This window comes from Euleptes europaea, chromosome 21 (assembly GCF_029931775.1).
Source record: "Euleptes europaea isolate rEulEur1 chromosome 21, rEulEur1.hap1, whole genome shotgun sequence".
In the NCBI taxonomy this organism is placed as follows: Eukaryota; Metazoa; Chordata; class Lepidosauria; order Squamata; family Sphaerodactylidae; genus Euleptes; species Euleptes europaea.
In genome coordinates, this window is record NC_079332.1 from 11,442,822 (window position 1) to 11,470,719 (window position 27,898).

The following is a 27,898-nucleotide window of genomic DNA, read 5'->3' on the forward strand; positions in this document are numbered from 1 at the left end:
AGAAGAGCTGGTTTTTATACGCCAACTTTCTCTACCACTTAAGGGAGACTCAAACTGGCTTACAATCACCGTCCCTTCCCCTCCCCACCACAGACACCCTGCGAGGTAGGTGGGGCTGAGAGGGCCGCGACTAGCCCAAGGTCACCCAGCTGGCTTCATGTGGAGGAGCAGGGAAACAAATCCAGTTCACCAGATTAGCCTCCGCCGCTCATGTGGAGGAGAGGGGGATCGAACCCGGTTCTCCACCGCTCCAAACCAGATGACTGGACGCTCGGTTCATCTTGCAATTAAACATGGGCAGATACTATTTTTTAAGTGTATGGGAGGGGCTTGAGAGAGGACGGGGAAGGTGGGGGGGGTGTTGGAGAACCTTGCTTCAATCATGCCCCCTCCACCACAACCAGAAGCAGAGAAGACGGGAGAGCCTCCCGGTCACCCGCACACAGAAACACTTTCGCCGAGCAGCCGCAGAACACTGTTTTATACCGTTGCTTTATTTGGCGTCTACGAAACGTCTGGCCGGGCAGCCAATGAGGGGGGGAAGCCATGGGCAGGAAACACTGGCCGGGTTCGAATTAAACAGGCAACGCTTGGGGGAAACCCGGCAGGTTTCTAGAAGGGCGTCTTTCCAGAAGGAGTCGAGTTCGCCGCCACGCTTCTCAGCTTCTCGAGGGCTTTCAAAATAAACCCGCAGCCACGGCGGAGACCTCCGAGAAGCCCATCCGGTGAAGACTGGCAACGCACATCAGAGAACACCCAACACTTTCCAGGAATTCGAAGCATTAAAGGGCAAACCGTGTGAGATTACGCCAGTGTTTCTCAAAACTTTCTGAACTCGGCACGAGCCTGCCTGCCCGCATTCCCCCGTCCCCTGGCTTAGCATTCGTTCTGGGATTCTCCCTCGAGTCAAATATCTGTTGGGTAAGGGAATGGACGGAGACCCTCCCATGGGAAGCAGCCAGGCACATGAGAATGGGTCGAAACTAAGAGCTATTAAAGATTAGTCAAGTTTATTAATACGGTCGCCTGACCAACCACGTGCCAACACATCCAAATTTCCAGACACGATAGTTTTGCACCACTGAATCACAGACTACCCGTACATATAAAGGTGTAAGGTCAATAAAAGCAACCCCTGGTTAAAATTATCATATTAAAATTGATAAAACTGTAAAATATTCTAACAATCATTCTCTAGTAAAGCTCTGAGTATTTTAATAGCAACAGCGCAGAACCTATTAAAGATTACTTGGAGACGGAGGCGCCATTGGGAGTGTGGCGTTTGGCCGTTGCAAGAACGCTCGTGCGTGTCCAAGGCCGGGGATAATCTGGGCAAAGAACGGCAGTCTTGCAACCGTCCAAGGTGATGGTGGGGAAGAGAGCTTGCCACAGGCCCTGGCCCCAGATATTTCTTGGCCCTTCCTCCCCAAGCCACGAGAGAGTGAGTTTCGAATGCTTCCAGCCGCCAGCAGTGGCAGGGGATCCCCGCCCCGTTCCCCACACGGCTCTGCCGAGGTTTCCTGCTTACACACCAAGACGGGACTTTTGCATCACCAGAGATAAAGCCACCCACGCAGTTCCAGCTCCTTACTCATCTACGGTATTAATAGAATCGTCCGCCGATGGCTCAATTCACCAACGTTACTGATGGGGGGGTGGGGGCGGTGTCGAAAAGGTTCCAGAAACTGGGTCGGCGCACCACGGGCACTGTGAGACAGGAGAATGTGCCACCCCAAAATCTAACAGGGGAAAGGGCCAAACGTTTTACTCCAATTCAGCGACGGCTATCAGCTAGGACTGCCTGATGATTGGAGCTCTTTCCAGAGCAAACCAACCGGGCCCGACTTTCCCATAAGAAGAAGAAGAGTTGGTTTTTATATGCCGATTTTCTCTACCACTTAAGGGAGACTCAAACCGGCTTACAATCACCTTCCCTTCCCCTCCCCACAACAGACACCCTGTGAGGTCGGTGGGGCTGAGAGAGCGTGACTAGCCCAAGGTCACCCAGCTGGCTTCGTGCGGAGGGGTGAGGAAACAAATCCAGTTCACCAGATTAGCCTCCGCCGCTCACGTGGAGGAGTGGGGAATCAAACCCGGCTCTCCAGATCAGACTCCGCCGCTCCAAACCACCAAACCAGACTACTCACTGGGGTTTGCTTACTGGGGTTTGCGCACTGGCATAAAGGAATTCATCTCATGCACTTGTTAGATTAGAAACAAATACCCGTACCCCAGTTTCCATGACAGGAAGGACAACTTCCCGTTTGTTTCCGCCTTCCAGACTCCAAAAGGCTCGAGGTCTGGGGTATTTGAAGGATCTCCTCGGAACATGTGGACCGACATCTGATTCTCAGCTCTGCGCATTCTCGTTGACACAGGCAAGGTGGGTTTGCAATCAGGAGTGGGCTTTTCCAGCTTTGTTGTGGTCGGGCTCAGGAACGCTCCCCCTGCACACACACCCCCAACCAGAGATCATAGAATCACAGATTTGGAAGGGGCCATCTAGTCCAACCCCCTGCTCAATGCAGGATCAGCCTAGAGCATCCCTGACAAGTGGTTGTCCAGCCTCTGCTTAAACACTGCCAGTGAGGGGGAGATCACCGCCTCCCTAGGCAGCCGATTCCGCTGTCAAACAACTCTTATTGTAAAAATTAGGAAGAACTTTCTAACAGAGCGGTTCCTCAGTGGTACGGGCTTCCTCGGGAGGTGGTGAGCTCTCCTTCCCTGGAGGTTTTTAAGCAGAGGCTTGATGGCCATCTGACAGCAATGCTGATTCTATGACCTTAGCCATTCTTGGCCATCTTCTGGGCATGGAGTAGGGGTCACTGGGGATGTGGGGGGAAGGTAGTTGTGAATTTCCTGCATTGTGCTGGGGGGTTGGACTAGATGACCCTGGCGGTCCCTTCCAACTCTATGATTCTATGAAATATTTTTCCTAATATACAGCCGGTACCTTTCTGCCCGCAATTTAAACTCATTCTTGCGAGTCCTTTCCTCTGCTACCAACAGGAACAGCTCCCTGCCCTCCTCTAAGTGACGGCCCTTCAAATACGTAATGAGAGCAATCCTGTCCCCCCTCAACCTCCTCTTCTCCAGGCTGAACATTCCCACGTCCCTCAGCCTTTCCTCGCAGGGCTCGGTCGCCAGGCCCCTGATCATCTTCGCCGCTCTGCATCGCTGCCTCAAACGCTTTTGACTTTTGATGCTGCGTATCGCCACTGCAGGTGTTTGAGGACTCCCGGCTCAGAGGAGGCAGGAAAAAGAGGCAGAGAAAAGTGCAAAAACCACCGGGGAGAACATCCACCCGGGAGATCTCTCGTCTGCATGATTTCCCAGTCACTTTAGATGTCAAGGTGCCACTGAACGGCGCTACACCTACTGAGACTCACTCCTCTGAAATTCCTACCTGTCCGACCGTTCCAGCCCTGGGACAGAATTCCTTGGGCGTGATGTTATTTCGAGGAGAATCCAGGAAGGCTCCAGGGCATATCTGGCTTCCTCCTGCCTATTGTTTTCAATCCCCGGCCCTTTAATCTGGATTGGGTGTGGAGCAGCTCGGACGTTCCCCAATCGGGAACCCTGACAAGAGCGGCTCCGTTCTCCTCGATTGCAAACGTTTCTTCCACCCCTGCAGTTGTGACATGGCCCAATTTCGCATTTCGGAGCTGGTGGGACAACCGTTGGAGGGAACTGGAAGCCCCTCTCGCTGGGGATGTGGTCGCTTCACCCAGCAGGTCTGGAGACCAAGTCCTACGAGGAATGGCTGAAGGAGATGGGTACCTTTAGCCTGGAGAGAAGACCGAGAGGTGATACAATAACCACCTTCAAGCACCTGAAGGGCTGTCGTATAGAGCAAAGCTTCTTAAACTGTGGGTCGCGACCCCATATGGGGTCGCGTGACTGAACGTGGGGGGGCCGCCAAAAAATTGGCAACAGGATGCGTTTTAGTATGCAAATTTGCTTTCGTCTCTAATAAATGGTAATAATATATGTATACCAAATAATTGTTTTAGAATAAATTTATTATCAGGAAATCTTTGATTTGTATACCTGTTTTATATACCCGGGGTTTTGTAAAAAATTCTAGGGCGAAAAGGGGTCGCGAGTGGAAAAAGTTTAAGAAGTCCTGATATAGAGGAGGGTGCCGTATTACTTTCTGTTGCCCCAGAAGGTCGGACCAGAACCAACGGGTTGAAATCAAAGCAAAAGAGTTTCCGTCTAGACATTAGGAAGAACTTTCTAACAGTTAGAGCGGTTCCTCAGTGGAACAGGCTTCGTCGGGAGGTGGTGAGCTCTCCTTCCCTGGAGGTTTTTAAGAAGTGGTTAGATGGCCACCTGTCAGCAATGCTGATTCTGTGACCTTAGGCAGATAATGAGAGGGAGGGCCTCTTGGCCATCTTCTGGGCATGGAGTAGGGGTCACTGGGGATGTGGGGGGAAGGTAGTTGTGAATTTCCTGCATTGTGCAGGGGGTTGGACTAGATGACCCTGGTGGTCCCTTCCAACACTATGATTCTATGATTCTAACCACGACGGGGGACTCCTACCATTTTGCCTCGCTGGGTGACGCTCCCATATCCCCAGGGAAAGGGGCTTCCAATACATTAACGGAAAATCTGCCATTTCCCCCTAACGGACAGAAATTTGGATAGCGTAATTTGCCACGCCAGAGGAGCTTCTTGCATTCCAGCCCCTATCAGCTTCAGAAACATCCACGTTCCATAAGAACGGCTGTCTTTAGTTGAAGCTTTTACCCACGTATAATAAAAAGACATTCCTCGAATGAGCAACCACCTCTTTATCCTCACATGTCTTATCCTCACATGTCTGGTTGAGAGGGAGTGACCAACCGGCCTCCAGATTCATGGCCACAAGCTTCCACGGCAGCGCGGGGAGGGAGGATCTGAACCTGGACCTTCCAGATTTGGCATCCACGACACCCCGCTGCCTTGCATACCAGGGCTCTCCCTGGCCTTGCCGGCACCCGCCAACCCGAGGCGCCGCCGTTTCCCTTTTAAGAAGCACACCGGCTCGCCGTGGGGCCCAAGAAGCCGGCCTCAGCTTGCAGGTCCAGGCCCGTGAATCAGCCTCTCCATTCAGAAATGTGCTGATTCATAACAGGGTCACGCATGCACCAGCCAACAGGAAACGCAAGCCCAGATTTTCTCGACGTCAAAAAAAAAAACCCCACACACGCAGGGAAAGAGAGCTCGGCCGAAATAAACTCCTGTTTACACGGCAGGGGAATGCTTGCGCACGGCCACCTGGCTTCCCGTACTGGACAGAAATGGCCTGTGCACATGGATGTAGCACACTGGACATGTGCGCCATTTGCCAAGCAATGAAGAGCTAGCAGGTTCGACTTCCTTTTAGGGCCCCGGAAGCTTAAACGGTCTCCTTTCAGTAATGCAAATATTACATGCAGAGAATACTGGGGGGGGGGGGGACGACTCCGAACAACTTCCCGCTGAATGTGCCCCTAGTGCGGTTGGATCCTAAACAGCTAAAATCCTATTGTGAGACTATTCCCCAGACACCCTTGAAGAAGAGGACCTTTCTTACTGGGCTTTGCAAAAAAACTGCTTTTGCCTCGAGGAGGAAAAGGTACCCTGGAATGGTTTTTGTTTCATAAGTAACTATTTCGGTGCGCCTAAAAAGAAATCATTGCATGAGATTTCCCTGAGCTAGAGATGGCAGGAAATTAATCTGAACTTTAAACACGCAAAAATCTGTTTTAATGATAGAGTAGCCGTTGGCTGGAGCGGACTTCTTAAAACAGGGGCTGTGGCTCAGTGGTAGAGCCTCTGCTTGGCAGGCAGAAGGTCCCAGGTTCAATCCCCGGCATCTCCAGTTAAAGGACCAGGTGGTGGGTGATGTGAAAGACCCCCGCCTGAGACCCTGGAGAGCTGCTGCCAGTCTGAGCAGACAATACTGACTTGGATGGAGCGACGATCTGATTCAGTATAGGGCAGCTTCTAGTCGGAAAGTATCCTCCACCTGAGACCCTGGAGAGCTGCTGCCAGTCTGAGCAGACAGTACTGACTTTGATGGAGCGACGATCTGGTTCAGTACAGGGCAGCTTCTAGTCGGAAAGTATCCTCCCGAGCATTTTTTTACGGGGAAGGAGACCTTCAGGTGGTCCCTTCAAGTTCCACAGACCAGAAAGGAAGGATGGGAATATAAGAAAATAAACATGCAAGGTAGCATTCTACCTTGCCAACCTCCGAGAGACGCCAGAGACGAAAAAGGAAGAATGAAAATATAATTAAATAAATATGCAAGGTAGCAGTCTAACTAAGGTTGCCAACCTCCAAGTCTCCTGGAATTATTCCCCCCGTTCTTTCTTTATTCTCTGCTCTTATGACAAACTCCAGGAATTGCAACTGATCTCACCAAAAGAATCTCTCTCTCTCTCTCTCTGACAGCCTGAGCAGCTGACCGAATACTCAGGTTCTCGTGAGGACAACCAAGATGCTCGACTCGAGGTCTTGTTTTTTTGTTTTTTTTTAAAGCTCCTCAGGGCAGCCACCTCATCCCACGCTCACCTGCCAAGGCACCCGACAAACAGGTGATGCCTTCCACCAGGCATCCGGCGGCTTGCTCACAGGTCCACCTGCGCGCAAAAGGATGCTAGCCAGAGAGAAGCAGCCAGGGCCTTCGACGTGCTCAGGGAGACAGCCAGCACCGGAGAGGAAGGTCCGGGCCACGAGGGGAGCACTACATTTTGGGGGAGAGGATGGAGAAGTACCAGAAAGCAGGAAAAACGCCGCTTTCAGAAGTACTTTTCTCTAAGGCAGTGATGGTCGACATGTCACCCGAGGGCGCTGAGGTGCCCGATGACGCATTTCCTGCCAGCCATGTTCTTCCTCTCCAAAACAAATGGGCCAGCCTTAGCTTTCTTCCAAATACAGGTTGTGAATTCACCAGGTGAAGTTCCAACATAGAGACATGCTTAAAGAAAACAAAAAGCCAAGGGTTGCCACCTGTACGGTCCCTACAGCTTTTAGGCTTGGGCGCCATCATGTTAGGCTTTTAGAATTTCACTGATGGTTTTATTATGGATTTTACTGTATATTTATATTGTATATTGTTGTATTTTTAAAATGATGTTACCCGCCCTGAGCCAGCCTGGTTGGCCACTGTATGAACAGAGTGCTGGACTTGACGGGCCTTGGTCTGATCCAGCATGGCCTTTCTTATGTTCTTTACCAGACAGAAACACAACAGGCAGAGTGTATGTATTTTATACATGCGTCACAACTAATAGTCATCTATATCTGCCCCTATCAGGTGGGGGGAAACTCCCCACAGTTTTAGGGACACTGATCGAGATCCCAGCAGATTGACAGCGCAATCATAAGCATGTTTACTTAGAAAGAAGTGTCATTGCATTCAATGGAATCTACTCCCTAGAAAGGGTGTTTAGGACAGCAACATTAGATGGCAAAATGTTCCTGGCTCTTCCCATTTAAAAAAAAGAAGGATCGCTACTCATGTGCCAAAAGGGAAGCGGGCAATGACAGAAATCCAAATCTGGGCTGCAAAAATCATTACAGTCTAAACACAGCCTTTTGCTTTTGAGCAGGCCAATATTTCAAACGTTTCTGGCCAACATTTATTCGAGCAAAGCCAAGCAGCACTTCCATCAAATCTACACAACTTTTGTGACACAATTTTTTTGTTTTGTTAAATCCATTTTCCAGGCAAACAAAATGTCATTTTAATAGATTCCTGTAGCAGCCGGTTGAAGGATCATTTTTAACCATTCAGCCACAGACACAAAGCCCAGAGAAATAAAGTTTAATACATGCTTTGCTTTCAGAAGAAAGGGTTTCATTTGAGGCAGAAGAGGATCTAGCTGCCAATTTTCTATCCGCCAGAAAACTTCACCAACACTGCATTAACTTCAATGGATTTAGGAAGGGGTAACTCGGCTTTGCCCTGACCTGGATAGCCTGATCTAGTCATATCTTGGAAGCTAAGCAGGGTCAGCCCTGGTTAGTATTTGGATGGGAGACCACCAAGGAAGTCCAGGGGCGCTACGTAGAGGTAGGCAATATAGGGTTGCCAACCTCCAGGAAGTAGCTGGAGATCTTCTGTTATTACAATTGATCTCACATGAACACATGAAGTGGCCTTATACTGAATCAGACCCTTGGTCCATCAAAGTCAGTATTGTCTACTCAGACCAGCAGCAGCTCTCCAGGGTCTCAGGTATAGGTCTTTTACATCACCTACTTGCAGAGTCCCTTTAACTGGAGATGCTGGGGATTGAACCTGGGACCTTCTGCGTGCCAAGCAGATGCTCTACCACTGAGCCACAGTCCCTCTCCAGCCGATAGAGATCAGTTCACCTGGAGAAAATGGCAGCTTTGGCAATTGGTGTTATGGCATTGAACTCCCTCCCCGAACCCTGCCCTCTTCAGGCTTCGCCCCAAAAACCTCCTGCCGGTGGCGAAGGGGGACCTGGCAACCCTAAGGCAATACCAAACCATCTCTGAACATCTCATGCCTTGGGCAAGTTACAGCTCTCTTAGAGCTCTCTCAGCCTCACCTGCTTCACAGGGTGTCTGATGTGGGGAGGGGAAGGTGATTGTAAGCCAGTTTGAGTCTCCCTTAAGTGGTAGAGAAAGACGGCATATAAAAACCAACTCTTCTTCTTCATGCACCTATCCTGCTTTTCAGCTCGGAAGCTCAGGGCTGTAGGTATGCAGGATTCCCGAGCGTTCTTCAAACGCCAAGCCAACCCCCTTCAGATGTGACACTGTCCACACAAGAGTAGATGTTCACACATGTAAACTTGGCTGAGGCAGAACTAGGCGTTATGAGCCCAACGCGGAATTCCCAATCCATTATCAATCCAGTTATTTATATCCTGCTTTCGCCCCCAATCCTTAACACTTCAATCATGTCATTCAGCACTCAAAAACACTTTGGGTATAGTTTCCAGCATTTAAGACTTAGTGTGTTACAAACTCTTGGGAAAGCCTGTATCTTTAAATGCGCTTGGGTGGAACCTGAACATTTTTTTTGACACTATACATACACCTTGTTTTGAAGAGCCGTGGCAAACGCTATATTTCCATTATATATATATAAAGGAAAAGAAGCAGAAATGTTTATAGCCATCAGTCAGTGCTGGCCAGAAACCAGACTTGCAAATCAGTCAATAAAAGTTACTAGTCCATAAAAAATTTTTACGGGCCCGCCCGCCCACTATATGCATGTTTTTAAAAACAGCCGCCTGCCTACACATACCACACTGAGGCACAACGAAGGACACGAAAACAAATGAACAAACCCAAGAACAAATTCTCTTGCAATTTGCAAGCAGTTTCCCAGCGTGGTCACCTGGGGGAGATCCTGACTCATCGTAGGCGATCAGGAAAGGGGGTCTTTCGCAAGCCTTCGGCAGACCACACATACCAGATGGGCAAAAATCAAGCCATGAGCAATCGCTCAGTATCTCACACCCCATCTTCTTTCCAGTTACATAAGTAGCAATTACTCTATTATGCTTAACTATGTCGACAATGTACAGCCCATACTTTAGTAGTGATTACCCAAGTTGTAAACTTGAAAGGGTTTCCCAGTCTTTGATGTGAGGAATAAAAAGGATCATGAAACATTCCTTGCTCTAACTTTAATCTCAAACAAGGAACATGTCCTTCAAATTAAAACAAGAAATTATTTGACCAAAACTTAGCACACCTGCTGCCCGGTCAGCAGTTTTTAAAAAACAGAAAGAGAAAAATTCTACACTTAAAACATCTTAGTAGAAAGACCTCCTCCTTCCAAGACAGCTGGAAACTGCAAATATTTCCTTTATAACCAACCACTGTAGTATCTTGCTTTTTAAACTTTGCAAAGGCTCCTAGCTTGAGGAATCCGGGAAACTGTAGTCCGACCTGAAAAGAGCTAAGCTCTCTAACAAAATAATTAGCAGCAAAACTACAGTTCCCATGGTCCTTTGCATGGGAGGGGGGAGGAAAGCAAGCAGTTAAATCCATTTCAGACTAGTTGCAAGTTCTCATGTAGGTTTACCTTAAAATCCACATCACAATTGTATTCAAACACATCAGTATTGTTAGTGGAAACCGCAAGACACAGCAGGCCCCTGGATTACTGAAATAAAACATTTTAAAAGCTGATTTTTAAAAAACAGAGCGGAGCTGAGCCCCCCCCCCCCCGGCAACATTTAAAAACACAATATAATTCTTATAACCACGACTGAATACCAGTAAAATGTTTAAAGGTGTTTTTTTCAAGCAATGGTCTTGGATCAAGCATCCATACCAGACCATCTGAACAACATTCAACAGGAAATCTTCATTAATTTCTGGGGAACGTCCAGTCAGAATCCTATGAAACCCGGAAGCTTGCTTAACTGCTACGCAAACATCGGTAAAAGTCACATGCAAATCCTTCAGTGCTCGGGTAAGCAAAACAAGACCTTTGTCAGAAGCAACCCAACAACCAGGATAATTTATACAGCAGCTGGACCGTTCCAAGGGCTTTTCTGTCTGTTTTACTGCCCACTTATGCGCTATTGTTCGCTATGGAAAGTCAACGCCGATTAGAGAACACTGGAATCCGTGGCTGGTCAGAATCTGAACCCACGCTTTCTGAAATCTGGCACCACGTGCATCCAAAAAAGCTCACTAACGTCAGCTTTGCTTTGCCGGATCAGGCCCCAAGTGATCTAAATTCAGCATTCCAGTGTCTCCGGGTGCCCACACACACAGGGCGTAAACGCCTTCCCTGTTGGTCTCCATCACCTGACATTTCGTGGTACACTACTCCTACACATTAAGGCTCCATGCTCAACAGAGCTTTGCAAGAAACTAAGTAAAAGGTTGGGGGTTACCTGGCAATGCTATTTAAAAAAAAAAACGCCCTCCAAAAAGTCTCAACAGTTTTTGAACCAGTAAAACAGCTTTCCCGGTTTCTTTGCTTACAACCCATCGCTGTTCATGGAGATGCTCTCTCGCCGCTGGCTAACTCTCTCTTCCCCAACACCAGGAGAGAGACGATCATCCTATATTTGCAGGTGTCCCCCCCTTCTCAAGTTGGTCTGACACCCATTTTGGGTATCCGTAGACGTTTCCCCTTGTCTGGCACCTCTGAGATCCTTCAGATGTGTATCCATGAACGTGCTCTAAAAGAGGAGACAACCACCCCACAGTAAATAATTCTACACATGAGTGATTACTTCTCCTAGACATGTGCGGCAGGAGTCCTGGGGCAGGAGGCAGAGTCCAGCAGGCCCCAAAGAAATGGGGCTATCTGATACACAACACCATTCAAAGGGGGGGTGTCTCCCATCATTTGGGTTGGGGGGGGGATGGCCCTGTCAAAATGAAGGACGCTATTACAGAATGAATCAGTGCGGTGTACTGGTGGGCCGGCGAGGCTTGGGTTCCAGTCGTTCCCGCTGCCGTGAAGCTCCGAACCTACCTCGCGGGGTCGTTGTGAAGATCAAAGGACAGTGACCCAGTTCTGAGATCGTGGGGAAAGACTGGGATTTTGAAAAAGTGATCGACGGAATGGCACCAGGAAGGGGCCAGAGCCTAGGATACTCCAGATCTCTCCTCAACAACAACCAAGGCGGAAAATAGAAGAGCCACCTTCCTCCCGGTGCCTTCGGGAGGAGAATTTCCGCCTGCGCTGGTAAGAGGCGGTGGTTATGCCAGATCCCTTGACCTGGATCTGGTCGATCCCTTTGGCCTCTCCTCGGCAGAGAGCCCCCAAGCCCCCCAAGCCCTCCCCTGGGCGCTGCCACGAGGGGGACGGGGCGCTCGCAAGAAAAGGAACTGCAGCGCAAAGAGGAAAGCCAGGCGGAAGCCCTGCAAGATTTGCTGGTGGGAATTATTATTTTTTTAAATCCTATTGTTTCGATATTGCAAACAAAAATACCGCCCCCTCCCCTTTAGCAAAGCGACCCCCCAAATGCACCAAAAGACTGCAAAAAAAACCCTTTTAAATCATATTGTTTCGATATTGCAGGGAAAAAATACCGCCCCCTCCTCTTTAGCAAAGCGACCCCCCCAAATGCACCACAAGACTGGGAAAACAACAACCCTTTTTTAAAATCATATTGTTTCAATATTGCAAAAAAAAATACCGCCCCCTCCCCTTTAGCAAAGCGACCCCCCAAATGCACCAAAAGACTGCAAAAAAAAAAACACCTTTTTTTTTTTACCTTTGGGAAGGGACATGGCTGGGCCCCGATCCCGCCAGGCGTCCCCCAGACGTCCGAGCCGAGCGCGCGCCGCCTGGGCATGTCCGGGCCGCCCGGCGCCACAGCGCTGGAACCTCCCGGGCCCCTTGGCCCCGCCCCCTCTCGGCTCCCATTGGCCGGCGCTGCTCCCCGAGAGGCGTGGCCTCCCCGAGCCGGGCTCCTCCCCCCCGAGCGGCGCAGTCCTCAGGTGGCGTGGAAGGGAACGCCACCTGCGGAGCGCGTGCGGCGGTGACTCCCCCCGTGACGTCACGCGCCGGGCTCGCCCTCCGGGTGCGACAGAAGTCTGTTGTTGTTTGCAGCTGCTAGGGAGATACACGTTCCGGTGCGTGTGGCAGGCTGCCTTCTCTCCCCTTGCAGGACAAAAGAGCACATGAAATTCCCTTCCACATTCTGCGCAGCAATCAACAAACTTCCTCAAAGTTTAGTAAAATAAAAGTCAAAGAAATAACAAAGTTAAAAAATCTTCTTTTGAATCAGTGTCAAAATGTTTACTTCTTTTATATATATATATAGGTTTATTTTTATGATTAAGGGGATACAGAAGGGGTAAAAAAGGGAAGGGTAAAAGCCGTTTGATATACAAAAAGCAATATAGCAGATTCAATAGAAAAATAAACTTAGTCGAATACAATACCATATAACAAGCATGAATGTTAATCCAGTAAAATAAAATATATCTAAATATGTAATTGTAAAAATATAAAAATCAATCAGATTATCTACCTATTACATAATAAAAGTGTATTATACCGTTTGAAAACCCAGGAGTTACATGACGAATGGTTGGAACATAATGGATAAAACAAACCACCCCATAAACAAAGTCTGCCTAGAAAATGTCGGGATGTGACATCACCCCATGGGTCAAGAATGACTCGGTGCTTGCACAGGGGACCTTTACCTTTACCTATTACTCATTCTAGTACTGTTCGGTATATATCATTTGATTAACTGGAAGTCATGTAAATGTAAAATGATTCCCACTTTTCGTCAAAACGTTCTGTAGATTCGTTATGATTGGGGTTCAACATAAAAGTCATTTTGGCCATACTGGCGTTGTCTAGCAGTTTTTCTTTCCAGTCTTCTATTTCGGGTATTTGCATTTGCTTCCACTTTATTCCAGAAATGTTTATTTCTTATCCAAATCGTGAAACATTTTAATTTATATATATTCTTTTAAATTAACATGACGCAACTTTTAAACACTATCAATGTATCCGCTGTAATATTGCTGTTATGTTCTTCGCCCCAAAAACCTCCCAGTGGTTGCAAAGACGGACCTGGCAACCCTACTAATTCATGTCAAGGCCCCGTTAAATTTCAGAATTGTGTGTGTGTGTGTGTTAAATGCCGTCAGGTCGCTTCCGACTCATGGCGACCCTATGAATGAAAGTCCTCCAAAATGTCCTATCTTTGACAGCCTTGCTCAGATCTTGCAAATTGAAGGCTGTGGCTTCCTTTATTGAGTCAATCCATCTCTTGTTGGGTCTTCCTCTTTTCCTGCTGCCCTCAACTTTTCCTATCATGACGGTCTTTTCCAGTGACTCTTGTCGTCTCATGAGGTGAACAAAATACTATAGCCTCAGTTTAGTCATTTTAGCTTCTAGGGTCAGTTCAGGCCTGATTTGATCTATAACCCACTGATTTGTTTTTTTTGGCAGGCCACAGAATCCGTAACACTCTCCTCCAACACAACATTTCAAAGGGATTAAAGGAGGATAAAGTGACCATGCGTTTTTGCCCTTAGTTCTTGCAATTCTCACTTTGACCTATAAGTAGAATAGCTAGCCAGAAGATACAGCGGAAGAACTCTGAAGGGCTTGATAAAATCCAGATAAAACCTCCCGCTGGTGGCGAAGAGGGACCTGGCAACCTTAACCCTCCCCAGGCTCCAACTCCAAACCTCCAGGATTTGCCAACCCAGAGTTGGCAAATTTAACCCGACTTTAGGCCAAAAATCACACATGCATCGTTTGAATGGTGCGGGAAAAAGGAACCTTTTCTTTTCTCAGAAAAACAGCATCTGCAGAACAATTTTAAAGTGTTCCCTGTACAGAGAGGATTGTATAGTTGCCTAAGCAATGTAATATCTTCCCCCGCTTGAGAAACACAGTTCCCGATCGGCAACGCCTGCATCGAATATTTACAATGTAATTTAGAACGCTAGCTAAAAAGGAAAGTATGTTTTCAAGGGTTCAGACGTCCCCCTTGTACGGTCATCAGAGAGATGAAATGAAGGATCTAGGCAGAGACAGTAAATCCTTCAGAGCAATTAAAAAAAATTTTTTCCCATCCTGTTCACTCTGCCACCTAGTGCTGGACAATTAGTCAAATCTGCCGCCAACGACGATCAGAATAGCTTTAACAGGTGTCTTTTGTTAATGTCTGGCCAAGCAACACAGAGATTCCAGCTGCCAACACTTCTGGAAGACAATCTTTCTATGGATATTCGGAAAGAAATTCCGCAGAGTCAGGAATAGGTCAACGCGGATGCATCAGTGAAAACCAAAATCAATCATAATAAAGTATCTCAGATGAATTGACCCAAACAACGAAGATGCAGGTTCAAGTTTAAGTCCTGGTTTATAGATAGACATACTATTGTTTTAAACATGTGTATGAAGATAGTTGGTGTGGTATAGAATCTGAGGACACAATCTGGGTATATATGCGTTGTGTCCCACCTTGTGGAATGGCCTGCCCGAAGAGATCAGGAAGTCCCACACTCCTGGCCTTCCACAAACTATGCAAAACTGAGCCAACGGGGTATAGTGGTTAAGACTGGTGGTTTGGAGCAGTGGTCTCTAATCTGGAGAAGCGGGTTTGATTCCCGACTCCTCCACATGAGCGGTGGAGGCTAATCTGGTGAACTGGATTTGTTTCCCCACTCCTACACGTGAAGCCAACTGGGTGACCTTGGGCTAGTCACAGTTCTGTTAGAGCTCTCTCAGCCCCACCGACCTCACAAGGTGTCTGTTGTGGGGAGAGGAAGGTGATTGTAAACCGGTTTGATTTCTCCTTAAGTGGTAGAGAAAGTTGGTATATAAAAACCAACTCTTCTTCTTCCTCCTCTTCGTCTTCCTCTTCTTCTTCAAGAGGCCTTTTCTGCGCAGGTAACCGGGTCGCACTGCACAAAAGGGTTCACAAACTTGCTTGGATAAATGATTAAGGACTGTGGTCTATACTGCTGTGTTTAGCTTATTGTAAGTAGGAACCTAGTTATGTAATTTCTGTACTGCTTAATGTGTCATGTTAGTACTTATGCCATGCTTCAGTTCCTTCTGGTGGTTCCAGGCTTCTAAAAACCCTACTGCATTGGTTACTGAATGTCCCATTTTTGTGATTGTACCGGCACACCATGTGTAGTCCTCCTTGAGTCCATGTGAGAAAGGCGGACTATAAATAACATAAGTAAAATAAAATAAATGAATACTTTTGCTTGGGAGTAAGCCTGGTTGATCCCATTAGCACTTACTTCGGAGTGAACAAGCAGAAGAACATGCTGTGTGTGATGAAGCCATAAATTTCACTATGGCCATAAATGCGCTGTGAGTCTTACTTTCCTAATTCTCTAATATAATTCTTATTTTTCTAATTCTCTCTGAGCCCCTTTCGCAAAAAAAGGGGAGGCTTTAAAAATATTATTCCTCTTTTATACAAGACTTGTAAAAATCGATGAGATAATAAATGTGCATGAATGATTCTGAGCCATCTAAAGCACCCTGTAAGGATCTAATTTAGGCGTCTTTGACCTTTTTGAGCCTGGGGGCACATTTCGAATTCTGATACAGCGTGGCGGGCACAGCCTCAAATTGGCCACCACAAAATGGCTATCTCAGGAGGCAGAGCCAGCCACAAAATTACCTTCACTCACACATTAAAGATCCTTCTGTAGGGTCCCTCTTCGCCACCGGTGGGAGGCTTTTGGGGCGGAGCCTGGGGAGGGCAGGGTTTGGGGAGGGACTTCAATGCCATAGAGCCCAATTGCCAAAGGGGCCATTTCCTCCCGGAGAACTGATCTCATAGAATCATGGAGTTGGAAGGGACCCCCTGGGTCATCTAGTCCAACCCCCTGCCCAATGCAGGAAATTTCAAACTATCCCCCCACACACACCCCAGTGACCCCTACTCCATGCCCAGAAGATGGCCAAGGTGCCCTCTGTCACCCAGAGATAATAGCACGAGATATCCAGGTGACACCTTGAGATTGGCAACCCTAGGGTGGAGCCTGGGGAGGGCAGGGTTTCGGGGAGGGACTTCAATGCCATAGAGCCCACTTGCCAAAGCGGCCCATTTCCTCCAGGGGAGCTGATCTCTGTCACCCGGAGGTCAGCTGTAACAGCAGGAGATCTCCAGGTGAGACCTGGAGGTTGGCAACCCTAGGGTGGAGCCTGGGGAGGGCAGGGTTTTGGGGAGGGACTTCAATGCCAAAGAGCCCACTTGCCAAAGCGGCCCATTTCCTCCAGGGGAGCTGATCTCTGTCGCCCGGAGATCAGCTGTAACAGCAGGAGATCTCCAGGCGAGACCTGGAGGTTGGCAACCCTAGTCTTTCAACAGAACAGCCATAAATAAGTGGTGGGGTGGGGGGCTGACTTAAGCCAGGTAGGCCTGCCCCTTTAAGAGTCGAATGGAATGTATCAAAACAAAAAAAAGCAGGGCGGCGATTGGCCGGCCGGCCGGCACGTGAGTTCACAGCTGATTTCCTAGCTCCTTTTTGTGTGTTGGTGTGTGCGTGTATGTCAGCTCCAGCAGGCAGATGAGGATCCCTCTTCGCTGCTCCCCCTGTTGAAGTTCCCCAGGGCAGGAGGAGGAGGAGGAGGAGGAGGAGGAGGAGGAGGAGGAGGAGGAGGAGGAGGAGGAGGAGGAGGAGGAAGAAGGCAAGGGACCGAGCCAGGCGATCCAGCAGCTGGCCAATCGGTCCTGATCCCTCTGGCTCCTGGGGAGGGGTGGAAGGACCCCCTCCGGCCAAGGCACCCCCCACGCTCACAAAAGAGAAGCCCAGCCCGGGGGACCCGCCAGGAGAGAGGAGGAGGAGGAGGAGGAGGAGACACCTCCACCTGGAGCCATGGCCCAGGCCACCCCGCTCAACATCCTGGAAGCCAGCTGCCCCATCCAGGTGGAGCACGACCGCAAGAGGAGGCAGTTCACCGTGCGGCTGAACGGTAAAAAGCCAGACCCCCCCCCCCAAAAAAAAACCCAAACCAGGGAATCGTGCCCTTTCTCTCTCTTTCCTCTCCCTGCCTCACCTCTTCTCTCCCTGGCTGGATTCCTGGCCTCTCTCTTCCTCTTTCTCCCCCCCCCCCACCACCAATCTTTTGTTTGCAAGTAAAGCCGGGCCATGGGGAGAGCTGAGCTAAACCCACCCACTGGCGTTCTTCCCCTAGAAAGGCTGACCGAGGGAAATCTCTCCCTGTTGGAGTTTGGGGGGGGCGGAGGGGGGTCGCTTGCTTTCCCTCTTTAATTATTATTGTGATTCTCTCCCCCCACCCTCCACCCTACCGTCCCTGCTGCAGCGAGATTGGTTATGCAACAGATTAGCGGCGGTGTCAGCCCCTTAGCAACTGGATACGGGGAGATTTGAAGGGGGGGGGGGAGAAAGAAAGAGATGGGGGTGACTGAGAAATTGTATGCCTGCTTTAGCGCTCTCTCCCCGCACCCCGCTCTGTACGAGTTCTCCTTACTGCCACCAGTTTTCCTGCTGTGTTGGTTACTTGCTGGTTGACAGGGGAACACCTGTCCTTGCTGGATCTATTTATAAATGTCTGACATTGGACCCCCCCTATTTTCAGCCCCCCCCCCTCACTCTCTGGTACAAACTCACTAAATTAAAAAACTCCTTCTTTGTTCCTTTCTCCGAACGGTTGCTTTTGGGTCATTCCTTAAAGGGCCGAGGGCTTTAAATCTGGGTTTTGCAACTTGTGTTATTTCATGTCTAAGGGCCAGGGGCTTCAATTAAGTCCAGACGTGGCGCTTGAAACCCTGGAAGTTAAGGGTCATTATCGAATAGCCGAGTTCAAGAAGGGTTGCTTTGGAGTAAGGGTTTGCAACGCAAGGCCGCTGTCTTGTTTCCAGCCACAGGGTTGAATGCCAGAACACTCAAATGGGCTTATTGTGGTAAGGGGTGGGGAGAGAAAGCATCTATGAGCATGTGCAGAGTGCCCCTTTTCACTCTGGTGGTCTCCAATCCAAGTACTGTCCAGGGCTGACCCTGCTAAGATTCTGAGACCTGATGAGATCAAGCTACCCTGGACCAACCAGGCCACCAAGTAAAGCAGGGGGAAGTACCAATGAGCGTGTGCAGAATGGCTCATTCCATTGCAGAATGATTGCAAGATGCTTCCATACCCCTGGGATTATCGGGGGTGCTCCCCTGCATTGAATCATAGAGTTGGAAGGAACCACCAGGGTCATCTAGTCCAACCTTGAGAATTTATCTGCCAAAGGAATAAAAATACAGCTGATAACGTTGTCCCCTACATACACACTATGGTGGAAGGTATATTATAACCCTGCGGTGGGCCTCTGGCCCGTTTCGGGTGCCGGATTCTGGCCGGGTTCTCGCGAGGAATGCGAACTGATGGTCTGACCTGTTGAGGCGCTTTTGACGTGGTCAAGGAAGAGCGTGGCTTTGCTGTGAGATTCTCTGCCCTCATTTAAAAACCATTATTTTTATGTTTTGCTTTGGGAGTCAGTAATGCCACTTTGGGAGTGGGTATTCTACCGCCAAAAAGATAGTCTCAAAATAGAGCACGCCGAGTTTGCTCTACTGCTGCAATGGGAATACCTCCCCCAGAACCCCTTCCCATATATTTCAACCTTTTGACACCATCTTGGGTTGGTGTGATTTGATTTTGATCGTGATAATCTGTACGAGATGTCTTTTGAACTATGCCTATCAAAGGTTTATGAAATGATATATAAAGACCCTGACCAAAGGCGTGCTTTTACTTTGGCGAGATTGAATGCATTCCCTACACAGGTTTTGAATGGTCATTTTTTTTTAATTCCTTTTAGCGACCATTTGTGCAACTGTGGAGACAGGGCAGTTGCAACTTTAGATCACCTGATCCTCTTTTGTAAGAAATGGGAAGCAGAGAGAACCTGATGGATTTCGCCTATATTAGTAAAGTACGGCCTCCCATTAAAACCTTGGATTATACCGTTTCTTTTATCCGATCTAGACTCACATACTGAGAAAGTACATCAGACAGCGAAACGCCTAGCACACGTAATGGTCCTAAAGCTATCAAATAGCTCTGATAGCGCAAATTTACCGTGCACCACAAATGGATAAAATCTTTTATTAATTGTGTTTATTCTAAAATTGTTCATTTCTTTGTTTCTTCGTTTCTCTATGTTATGAATTCTTAAGATGTTGTCAACGAGCAATAATGATTCATTCAAAAAAGATAGACAGTGCAAGATTGGGGGTCTGCGCACCCCTGAACTACGAGTTTCCACCATTCACTGGCTGGGTCAAGATATGGAAAACCTGAGTGCTTCCGGAAGGGCTGGGTGTTTTGTTAACAAAGATAATTTGTCCTAAGATTGTGCTGTGTGTCAAGATGAAGCCGACCTCGGCTCGGGCGGAGTTCTGCGGGTGCGAGTTTAACGGTTGTGGCTAGGAGGGCCTCGCGGGGACCCGGCTCGAGTGGTCGATATGCTCGCTCCCTGGTTTTGCAAAAAGGAAGAAAGGTTCTCACTGCAAGGTGAGGAAGAGCACGGCGCTGTGCAGGCCTTGTTATTAGTAGCAGAGACATATAATCGAGCAGGCCCCGGTAGGGACGGAAGAGGCCGAGGGATGTCCCTTGATATAACGCATGCTGCTTCTTGGAAAAACAGCCTGCAGGGTTAGGGTTAGAGAGGGAAGAGTTTCCAACTGACTGTCTGAGAGCCAGCATGGTGTAGTGGTTAAGAGCAGTGGACTCTAATCTGGAGAACTGGGTTGGTTTCCCCTTTCCTCCACACGACCGGCGGACTCTAACCTGGAGAACCTGGTTTGATTCCCCACCCCTCCACATGAAGCCTGCTGGGTGACCTTGGGCTAGTCACGGCTATCTTAGAGCTCTCTCCGCCCCACCTGCCTCACAGAGTGGCTGTGGTGGGGAGGGGAAGGGAAGGAGACTGTAAGCCAGTTTGGTTCTCTTTAAAAGGTAGAGAAAGTCGGCATATAAAAACCAACTCTTCTTCTCTTGCTCTGCTTCTGCAAAAACCAGCGCAGACTGTACTCTTCGTTTCCAGGTGGCACCTGGAGATCTTCAGCTATTACAACTGATCTCCAGATGTCCACGATCAGTTCCCCTGGAGAAAATGGCTGCTTTGGAGGGTGAACTCTGTGGCATTGTACTGTTGTGCCTAAGTAATCTCCCCTCTCCAAACCCTGCCTTCCTCAGGCTCCACCCCTTAAATTTCTAGGTATTTCCCAACCTGGAGTTGGCAACCCCAGCCTGGAGGCGATTCTCACTTGCTAGAAGCAAGAAAGCAAATGGCTCTTTAAAATCCTCAGATAAAATATAATTTCTATTTTTGGTAAAAATTAAAAAAAAAAAAGTCTATGCTCTAGCCTTACACAAATTGCAGGGTATTTTAAAATGGATAAACAATTCAAAAAATTACATACCCAGAAGGAGACTTTGTTCATAAACTGCTAAGAATAGTAAAGTACAGATTTTATTTCCCTTCCCCCTCCCCTGAAAAACCACTAAGTATCACATACTGTTTTTCAGGCTTAACAATGGTTGAAAGCAAACAGCAAATGAATCTTGCAGGGCGGCTGAAAGCTACAGAGAGAACACGCCAGCCAAACAGTACCCTCTTTAAATAGCACAAGGTTAAAATAGTTTCGTAGTGATGGATTCCCGCAGGAAATCTGCTGAGCTGTAAATCAGCTGGATTGTTTTAAAAAAAACAAAAAACCCCCACGTATACAAGCGAAAAGGTATTGTAATAGGGTGCTTAGTTTCTCTAGCTCAGAAAAGAGACAGTCGAGAGGGTATGGGGTGCGAGGTCTATGTTGACATAAGAAAACGAACAGTGAACAGATGTTAGGTTTGGGCTCCCGAACATAAAACAAGGCGTACCAGGAACACCGTGGGATTAACACGCCTCTGGTATCGGCAGTGCGTTTCTATCGAACTGTTGAGTAGACTGTGGAACAAGGGACTGGAACGCAGGGTCCCCACCCTCCAGGTGGTGGCTGGCGATCTCCAGGGATCACCGCTGATCTCCGGGCGACAGAGATCAGTTCCCCTGGAGAAAAGGGCCGCTTTGGAAGGTGGACTCTGTGGCATTAAACCCCCATTGAAGTCCCCTCCCCTCCCCAAACCCTACCCTCCTCAGACTCCACCCCACTAACACTCCAGGTATTTTTCAACCCAGATCTGGCAACCCTAAGTTGTAAATCCTCTTATGTGGAGGAGCAGGGAATCGAACCTGGTTCTCCTGATTAGAGTCTGCCACTCTTAACCAGTACACCCCACTGGCTCTGGATTGGTTACAGCGAATCCAGGATTTCACAGAGGCCAGTCCATAAGGAGGGTAGGGAGGCAACTGTCATTAGAAAGTCAGAGGTACGTTACCCCCGAACGGGGAGGCTCCATTGAGCCATCCTGAGTAGCATCGTTGTCAGGTCTATCCTTTTCTAAAGCCCATCTTCCTGACTGGAAGATGTATCTGTAGTGGTTAAGAGCGGTGGACTCTTAATCTGGTGAACCGGGTCGGTTTCCCCACTCCTCCACATGAAACCAGCTGGGTGACCTTGGGCTAGTCACACTCTCTCAGCCCCACCTACCTCACAAGGTGTTTGTTGTGGGGAGGGGAAGGGAAGGCGATTGCAAGCCAGTTTGATTCTCCTTAAAAGGTACGGAAAGTCGGCATATAAAAACCAACTCCTCCTCCTTCTTCCAAAGATCTGCATGCTTTAATTTGGGGAGGGGAGTTGTTTTCTCAGGCGGAAAATGTTTCAGCCTGAACTTATTTTTAGCGAGGTGCAGGAGTTTTAATTGAAGTCGACGCACTCCGCTTGCTTTCTCTCCTCCTTGGACTCAAAGGTGAACCCTGAAGAGTGTCAAACGTGAGCGAGACGGTTTGTGCAGCAGGTTCTTGAGCACCCGCTAGTGCCGGCTTAACGCTCTCTATGGTTGTGGGTGCATCCGGGTGTGTTTGCTTCCCCCCCACCTTGTCGTAACGTGCCCAGTTGCTCGGGATCATTACGGAGAGCAAAAACAGCCCTCTAAGCAGGGTTTGTCCTAGATCAAAAGAGACCAGCCGCTGCCTGTCGGAACAGAGTGTCCCTCTTAATTCGGCTTCTCCTCTCTTCTGTGGCCCTTTGCCGGGATGGTATTAGCGGCACTTCCCTCGGCATAAGGCCCAGAGGGGGTCTCCCGTTTGCAGATGGCGTGAAAGTTGCAGAGATGGCAAAGAGCAGGAATCATTATTATTTTTTAAACCCAGTTTGGTTCGGCATGCAAGTTGCTAAACTCTGGGCGAAGACTGACATAGCCCCCTGAACGGCCCGTACAGTAAATTCTTCGGCTGCGGTGTGAATCTCGCTACTTTCCACGGGGGCTGTCGGTCAGCTTGTGGGTCGCGCTTCCAAAGGCCCCTTTTAAACTCTCTTCTCCTAGCTTGGCCCTCTTGAGCCACAACTTTGCTGCCTCTCCCTCCCCCTCCCCACCTTTGATGTATGAACACAACTTCCGGATCAGCCCGTAGATGCAAGCGAGTAAAAACCCAGGCCGGCAGCCTTGTGAATCACTTGCGGCAGGTGGCAACTTGAGTGTGTGTGTGTGGGTGAATCAGCATGGTTTGGTTTCCTGCCTCCGTCCCTTCCTGGTCATCGGAGATCCAGCTGGGGTTACTCTCGCCAAATATTTTTTTGGGAAGGTTGCGAAAACAAAAAGGGGGGGCTTGCAAATTGCCCCCTCCCCCAAAAAACATTTCATCTCAAATGTTCCGGATGAATTCACAATGTGTGAACAAAAGTTCCTAGACCAGGGGTGTCGAACTCATTTGTTACGAGGGCTGGATATGACAGAAATGTCACTTGGTTGGGCCGGGCCATGCTTTGCCAACTCAGATTGAGTGTGGGGTGAGGGTGGCTGCCTCGCGAGCTGGATAAGAAGAGCTGGTTTTTATATGTCGACTTTCTCTACCACTTAAGGAAGACTCAAACCAGCTTACAATCGCCTTCCCTTCCCCTCCCCACAACAGACACCCTGGGAGGTAGGTGGGGCTGAGAGAGTGTGATTAGCCCGAGGTCACCCAGCTGGCTTCATGTGGAGGGGAAACCAACCCGGTTCACCAGATTAGCCTCCGCCACTCATGTGGAGGAGTGGGGGAATTGAACCCGGTTCTCCAGATCAGAGTCCACCGCTCCAAAACACTGCTCTTAACCACTACACCACGCTGGTTCTCAAGGGGCTGGATCCGGGGCCGGATCCAGCCCATGGGCCTTATGTCTGACACCCCTGTCTTAGAGTTAGGGTTGCCAACCTGCCATAAGTGCTTGTGATTTCCAGTAGCAATTTCTTGGGGCAATAGACCTAATTTTGATTGCCAAACCTCCAGGTAATAGCAGAAGATCTCCTGCTATTACAACTGATCTCCAGCCGATAGAGATCAGTTCCCCTGGAGAAAAGGGCCACTTTGGCAATTGGATTCTATGTCATTGAAGTCCCTCCCCTCCCCAAACCCCACCCTCCTCAGGCTCCGCCCCCAAAACCTCCCATCGATGGTGAAGAGAGACCTGGCAACTCTACTTAGAGTGTGTGAAAGGTTTAAGGAAGCCATGCAAACAGGCTTGGAAATGCTTCCCCTGCGCTGGCCCGTTCTTTGCCCCCGACAAAGCTTTCCACCCGGCGGCCCTGGGCTGAACTATGTGGCTGCCGAGCTCCAGACTTTCGGCTCCCCAAGGAGGCTGAGCCCCTCCTCTCCCCTCTCCAGTTGGGGGGGTCGTACCAGCCTCCTCCACGGCGTGCCGCTGAATTGACAAACGCCGTAGCGGCGCCCTGGTGCCATTCAGTGCATACATGGAGGCTTTTTATTCTGCCTGGGATCATTCATAGTTGTGTGTGATCATTCATATTTATATATATATGTGTATGAACACCCCCCCCACTGCCTCTTCTGCCCCCACCCCATGCAGAATCAATAGGAGCCTTTCTTTTCATTCAGTCCGCCAACATTTCACTGCAGAGGCTTTTGGGAATGCTTTTGTGGCTGTGGAGTACTAGCCTGTTTCCAGCCTCTGGAATACCGTGGAAGCAAGAAAGGAATCTGGCACAGAAGCATTGAAAAAATTGGGTGGGGGGGACAGTCACTTTGTTGCCTGCCCAATTTAAGGCTCAATTGAAGAAGAAGAGTTGGTTTTTTATACCCCGCTTTTCTCTACCTTTAAGGCAGGGGTGGGGAACCTTTTTTCTGCCAAGAGCCATTTGGATATTTATAACATCATTCACGGGCCATACACAATTATCAACTTAAAAATTAGCCTGCTATATTTGGTCAAACATCTAGCCAAGAGGCACGACCAGAGACGGCTCCGAGTGTCTGCCGCGTAGTTTCTCCACGGCCCGGGTGGGAAAGGGTTAACACGGTTTATTGGGCGGTCCCAGCAGCTCCATAGCCAACGACTCTTCTGCAAGGGGGAAAAAAGGTTCCTTTTCTTGGCAAAACAAACTCACATCCGCCTTGAATAGAGGCTATTCCTGTCTACGGGAGGGGGCAGATCGCCAGTCTTAGATCCTTCTGAGCTAGAGATCTGCCAGGACCCACGAAGGGCCAGACCACATGATTTCGCGGGCCTTATACGGCCCCCGGGCCTGACGTTCCCCACCCTGCTTTAAGGAGTCTCAAAGCGGCTTCTGATCGCCTTCCCTTCTCCTCCCCATAACAGACACCTTGTGAGGTAGGTGTCTCCGTACCATGCATAAAAAATACATGCATGGCAATACAGTACTGATGAGTTTGCAAACCGTCCATCCCGGCAAATTGTCTACACTCTTCCCCCCTCCGTTGGCGCTTCTGCGTGCGAGAACCTTCACTGCTTTTCTGACCTTCTGCAGGTTGCCACGACAAAGCCGTCCTGCTGTACGAATACGTGGGGAAGCGGATTGTGGACCTGCAGCACACGGAAGTCCCCGATGCCTACCGAGGGAGAGGAATAGCCAAACATCTGGCAAAGGTATGGATTTTGAAGAGTACTTTTGGTCGGGGGGGCGGGGAACCCTTGTAGGCCTCTTCAGTAGCGGTGGTAGTTGTTGATTTCCACACTCGGGATGGCAGATGTGGTTCTCCCTTCATCGTGAGGCAAATGAGAGAGAGAGTGAGTGAATGAATGGTTTTATTTGCATTTAGCCATAGGCCATTACAAACATGTCAAGGACACCACATACATAAAAGGAAATATTAGGTTAATAAAATTCTGGATTAATAATAAATATACATAATAAAATTATGCTAAATCGATGCATACCAAAAAAAAAAAAACACTAAAAATTGTGGTGGTGTCCCAATCGGCCAATAGGACCTAAAAAGGTAAAGATCCCCTGTGCAAGCACCGGGTCATTCCTGACCCATGGGGTGATGTCACATCCCGACGTTTACTAGGCAGACTTTATTTACAGGGTAGTTTGCAAGTGCCTTCCCCAGTCATCTTCCCTTTACCCCCAGCAAGCTGAGTACTCATTTTACCGACCTCAGAAGGATCGAAGGCTGAGTCAACCTTGAGCTGGCTACCTAAAACCAACTTCCGCCAGAATCGAACTCAGGTCGTGAGCAGAGCTTGGACTGCAGTACTGCAGTTTACCACTCTGCTCCACGGGACTCCTCCAATAGGACCTAGCGACCATTAAAATCAACTTGAAGGATCAGCTCCCTTAGCAGCCGTATTGGCCCTTATTTTCTTTTCTGCCAGAGCATACAGGGTAGTCCTATGAGAAACAAACCCATTGATGTCTTTTAACAAATCTAACCGGTTTACAGCCACTTTCCGTGACCCTCCCTCAACAGACACCCTGTGAGGTTGGTGGGGCTGAGAGAGCTGTGACTAGCCTAAGGTCACCCAGCTGGCTTCATGTGGAGGAGTGGGGAAACCCACCCAGTTCACCAGATTAGCCTCCGCCGCTCATGTGGATGAGTGGGGAATCGAACCCAGTTTTCCAGATCAGAGTCCAGCGCTCCAAACCACCGCTCTTAACCACTACACCACGCTGGCTCTCGCTGGAGAAAGAGTGTGAGAGAGTGTTACTGGCCCCGGCCACACAGTAACAGGGGAAGATGAAGGAAGCCAGAAGCGGAGAGCATGAGGTAGACGACGGAAGGCTATATGTCCAATTAAAACCTGCTTTAATAATTCTTGATGAAGGCCCATGTTTTTCCCCCACTTTGCCGTTGCGGCTGTGTCTTCTGTACGTTCCGCTGTCCCGAAGCATTTGGAAGCAGCAGGCAGTGTTGTCCTGAGCCGAGCTAGACCCTCCTGAGCCCGTTGGACTCGGGAGGGTCTAACTCTGCTCTGGACAGCCCTGCAAGCTGCTTTGGGGACGAGGAGAGCAGTGTGGCGAGGCAGTTCGTTTGCTTGTCTAACTACATGCCGTTGACGCCATTTGCAAGAAAAAAGGTTACTGGTAGGGTTGCCAGCTCAAGGTTGGAAATACCTAGCTATTGGAAAGGTGGAGCCTGAGGAGGGTGGGGTTTGGGAAGGGGAGGGGCCGAGAGGGATACAGTACCTTCGAGCCCACCCTCTGAAGCAGCCACTTTAATCTGGAGAACTCTAATCTGGAGGACCGGGTTTGATTCCCCACTCCTCCACATGAGCGGCAGATGCTAATCTGGTGAACCGGGTTGGTTTCCCTGCTCCTACACATGAAGCCAGCTGGGTGGCCTTGGGCTAGTCACAGTTCTCTCCAAACTCTCTCAGCCCCACCTACCTCACAGGGTGTCTGTTGCGGGGAGAGGAAGGCGATTGTAAGCCGGTTTGATTCTCCTTAAAGGTAGAGAAAGTCGGCATATAAAAACCAACGTGAGAGCCAGCGTGGTATAGTGGTTAAGAGCGGTGGTTTGGAGCGGTGGACTCTGATCTGGAGAACCGGGTTCGATTCCCTGCTCTTCCACATGAGCGGCGGATGCTAATCTGGTGAGCCGGGTTGGTTTCCCCAGTCCTACACATATGAAGCCAGCTGGGTGACCTTGGGCTAGTCACACACTCTCAGCCTCACCTACCTCACAGGGTGTCTGTTGTGGGGAGAGGAAGGGAAGGTGATGTAAGTCGGTTTTATTCTTCCGTAAATGGTAGAGAAAGTCGGCATATAAAAACCAACTCTTCTTCTTCTTCGTCTTCTTCAACTCTTCTTTTTCTTTTTCTTCTTCCTTTGTGTTTTCAGGCAGCCTTGGATTTCGTGGTGGAAGAGGACTTGAAAGCTCACCTCACGTGTTGGTACATCCAGAAATACGTCAAAGAGAACCCGCTGCCTCAATATCTGGAACGTTTGCAGTCCTAACGGAGTAACCCTCACTGGGCCCGGATGGCTCGGAAACTTGATAGCCCGGTCCCTGACTTTGCAACATCAGCCTTCATTCTTGCGCTGGTTCTGGGCCCCCAGTCACACGGCCCTTGCTCTAGATTCTTATTTTTGTAAGGACGCAATGCGTGATCGACCGG

The 27,898-nt window shown here is 49.1% G+C and overlaps 2 protein-coding genes across 2 annotated transcripts in view; one reads left to right on the plus strand and one right to left on the minus strand.

Annotated features, from left to right (window-relative positions):
- The window catches only part of LOC130492832 (dual specificity mitogen-activated protein kinase kinase 3-like), a 38,424-nt gene extending 31,566 nt beyond the window's left edge, over positions 1-6,858 (minus strand). The window contains exons 1-2 of the mRNA XM_056866617.1: positions 6,815-6,858; positions 6,545-6,612 (exon numbers count right to left, since the gene is read on the minus strand). Of these exons, the coding sequence (XP_056722595.1) occupies positions 6,545-6,612; positions 6,815-6,858 (112 nt within the window). The remainder of the gene's footprint in view (positions 1-6,544; positions 6,613-6,814) is intronic.
- Positions 6,859-17,292: 10,434 nt separating this feature from the next.
- On the plus strand, positions 17,293-27,740 carry NATD1 (N-acetyltransferase domain containing 1). The gene is made up of 3 exons (XM_056866409.1): positions 17,293-17,402; positions 25,305-25,423; positions 27,621-27,740. The coding sequence occupies exons 1-3, from the start codon at positions 17,306-17,308 to the stop codon at positions 27,735-27,737; spliced, it is 333 nt and encodes a 110-aa protein (XP_056722387.1). The 5' UTR covers positions 17,293-17,305; the 3' UTR covers positions 27,738-27,740.
- The last annotated feature ends 158 nt before the right edge of the window (positions 27,741-27,898 follow it).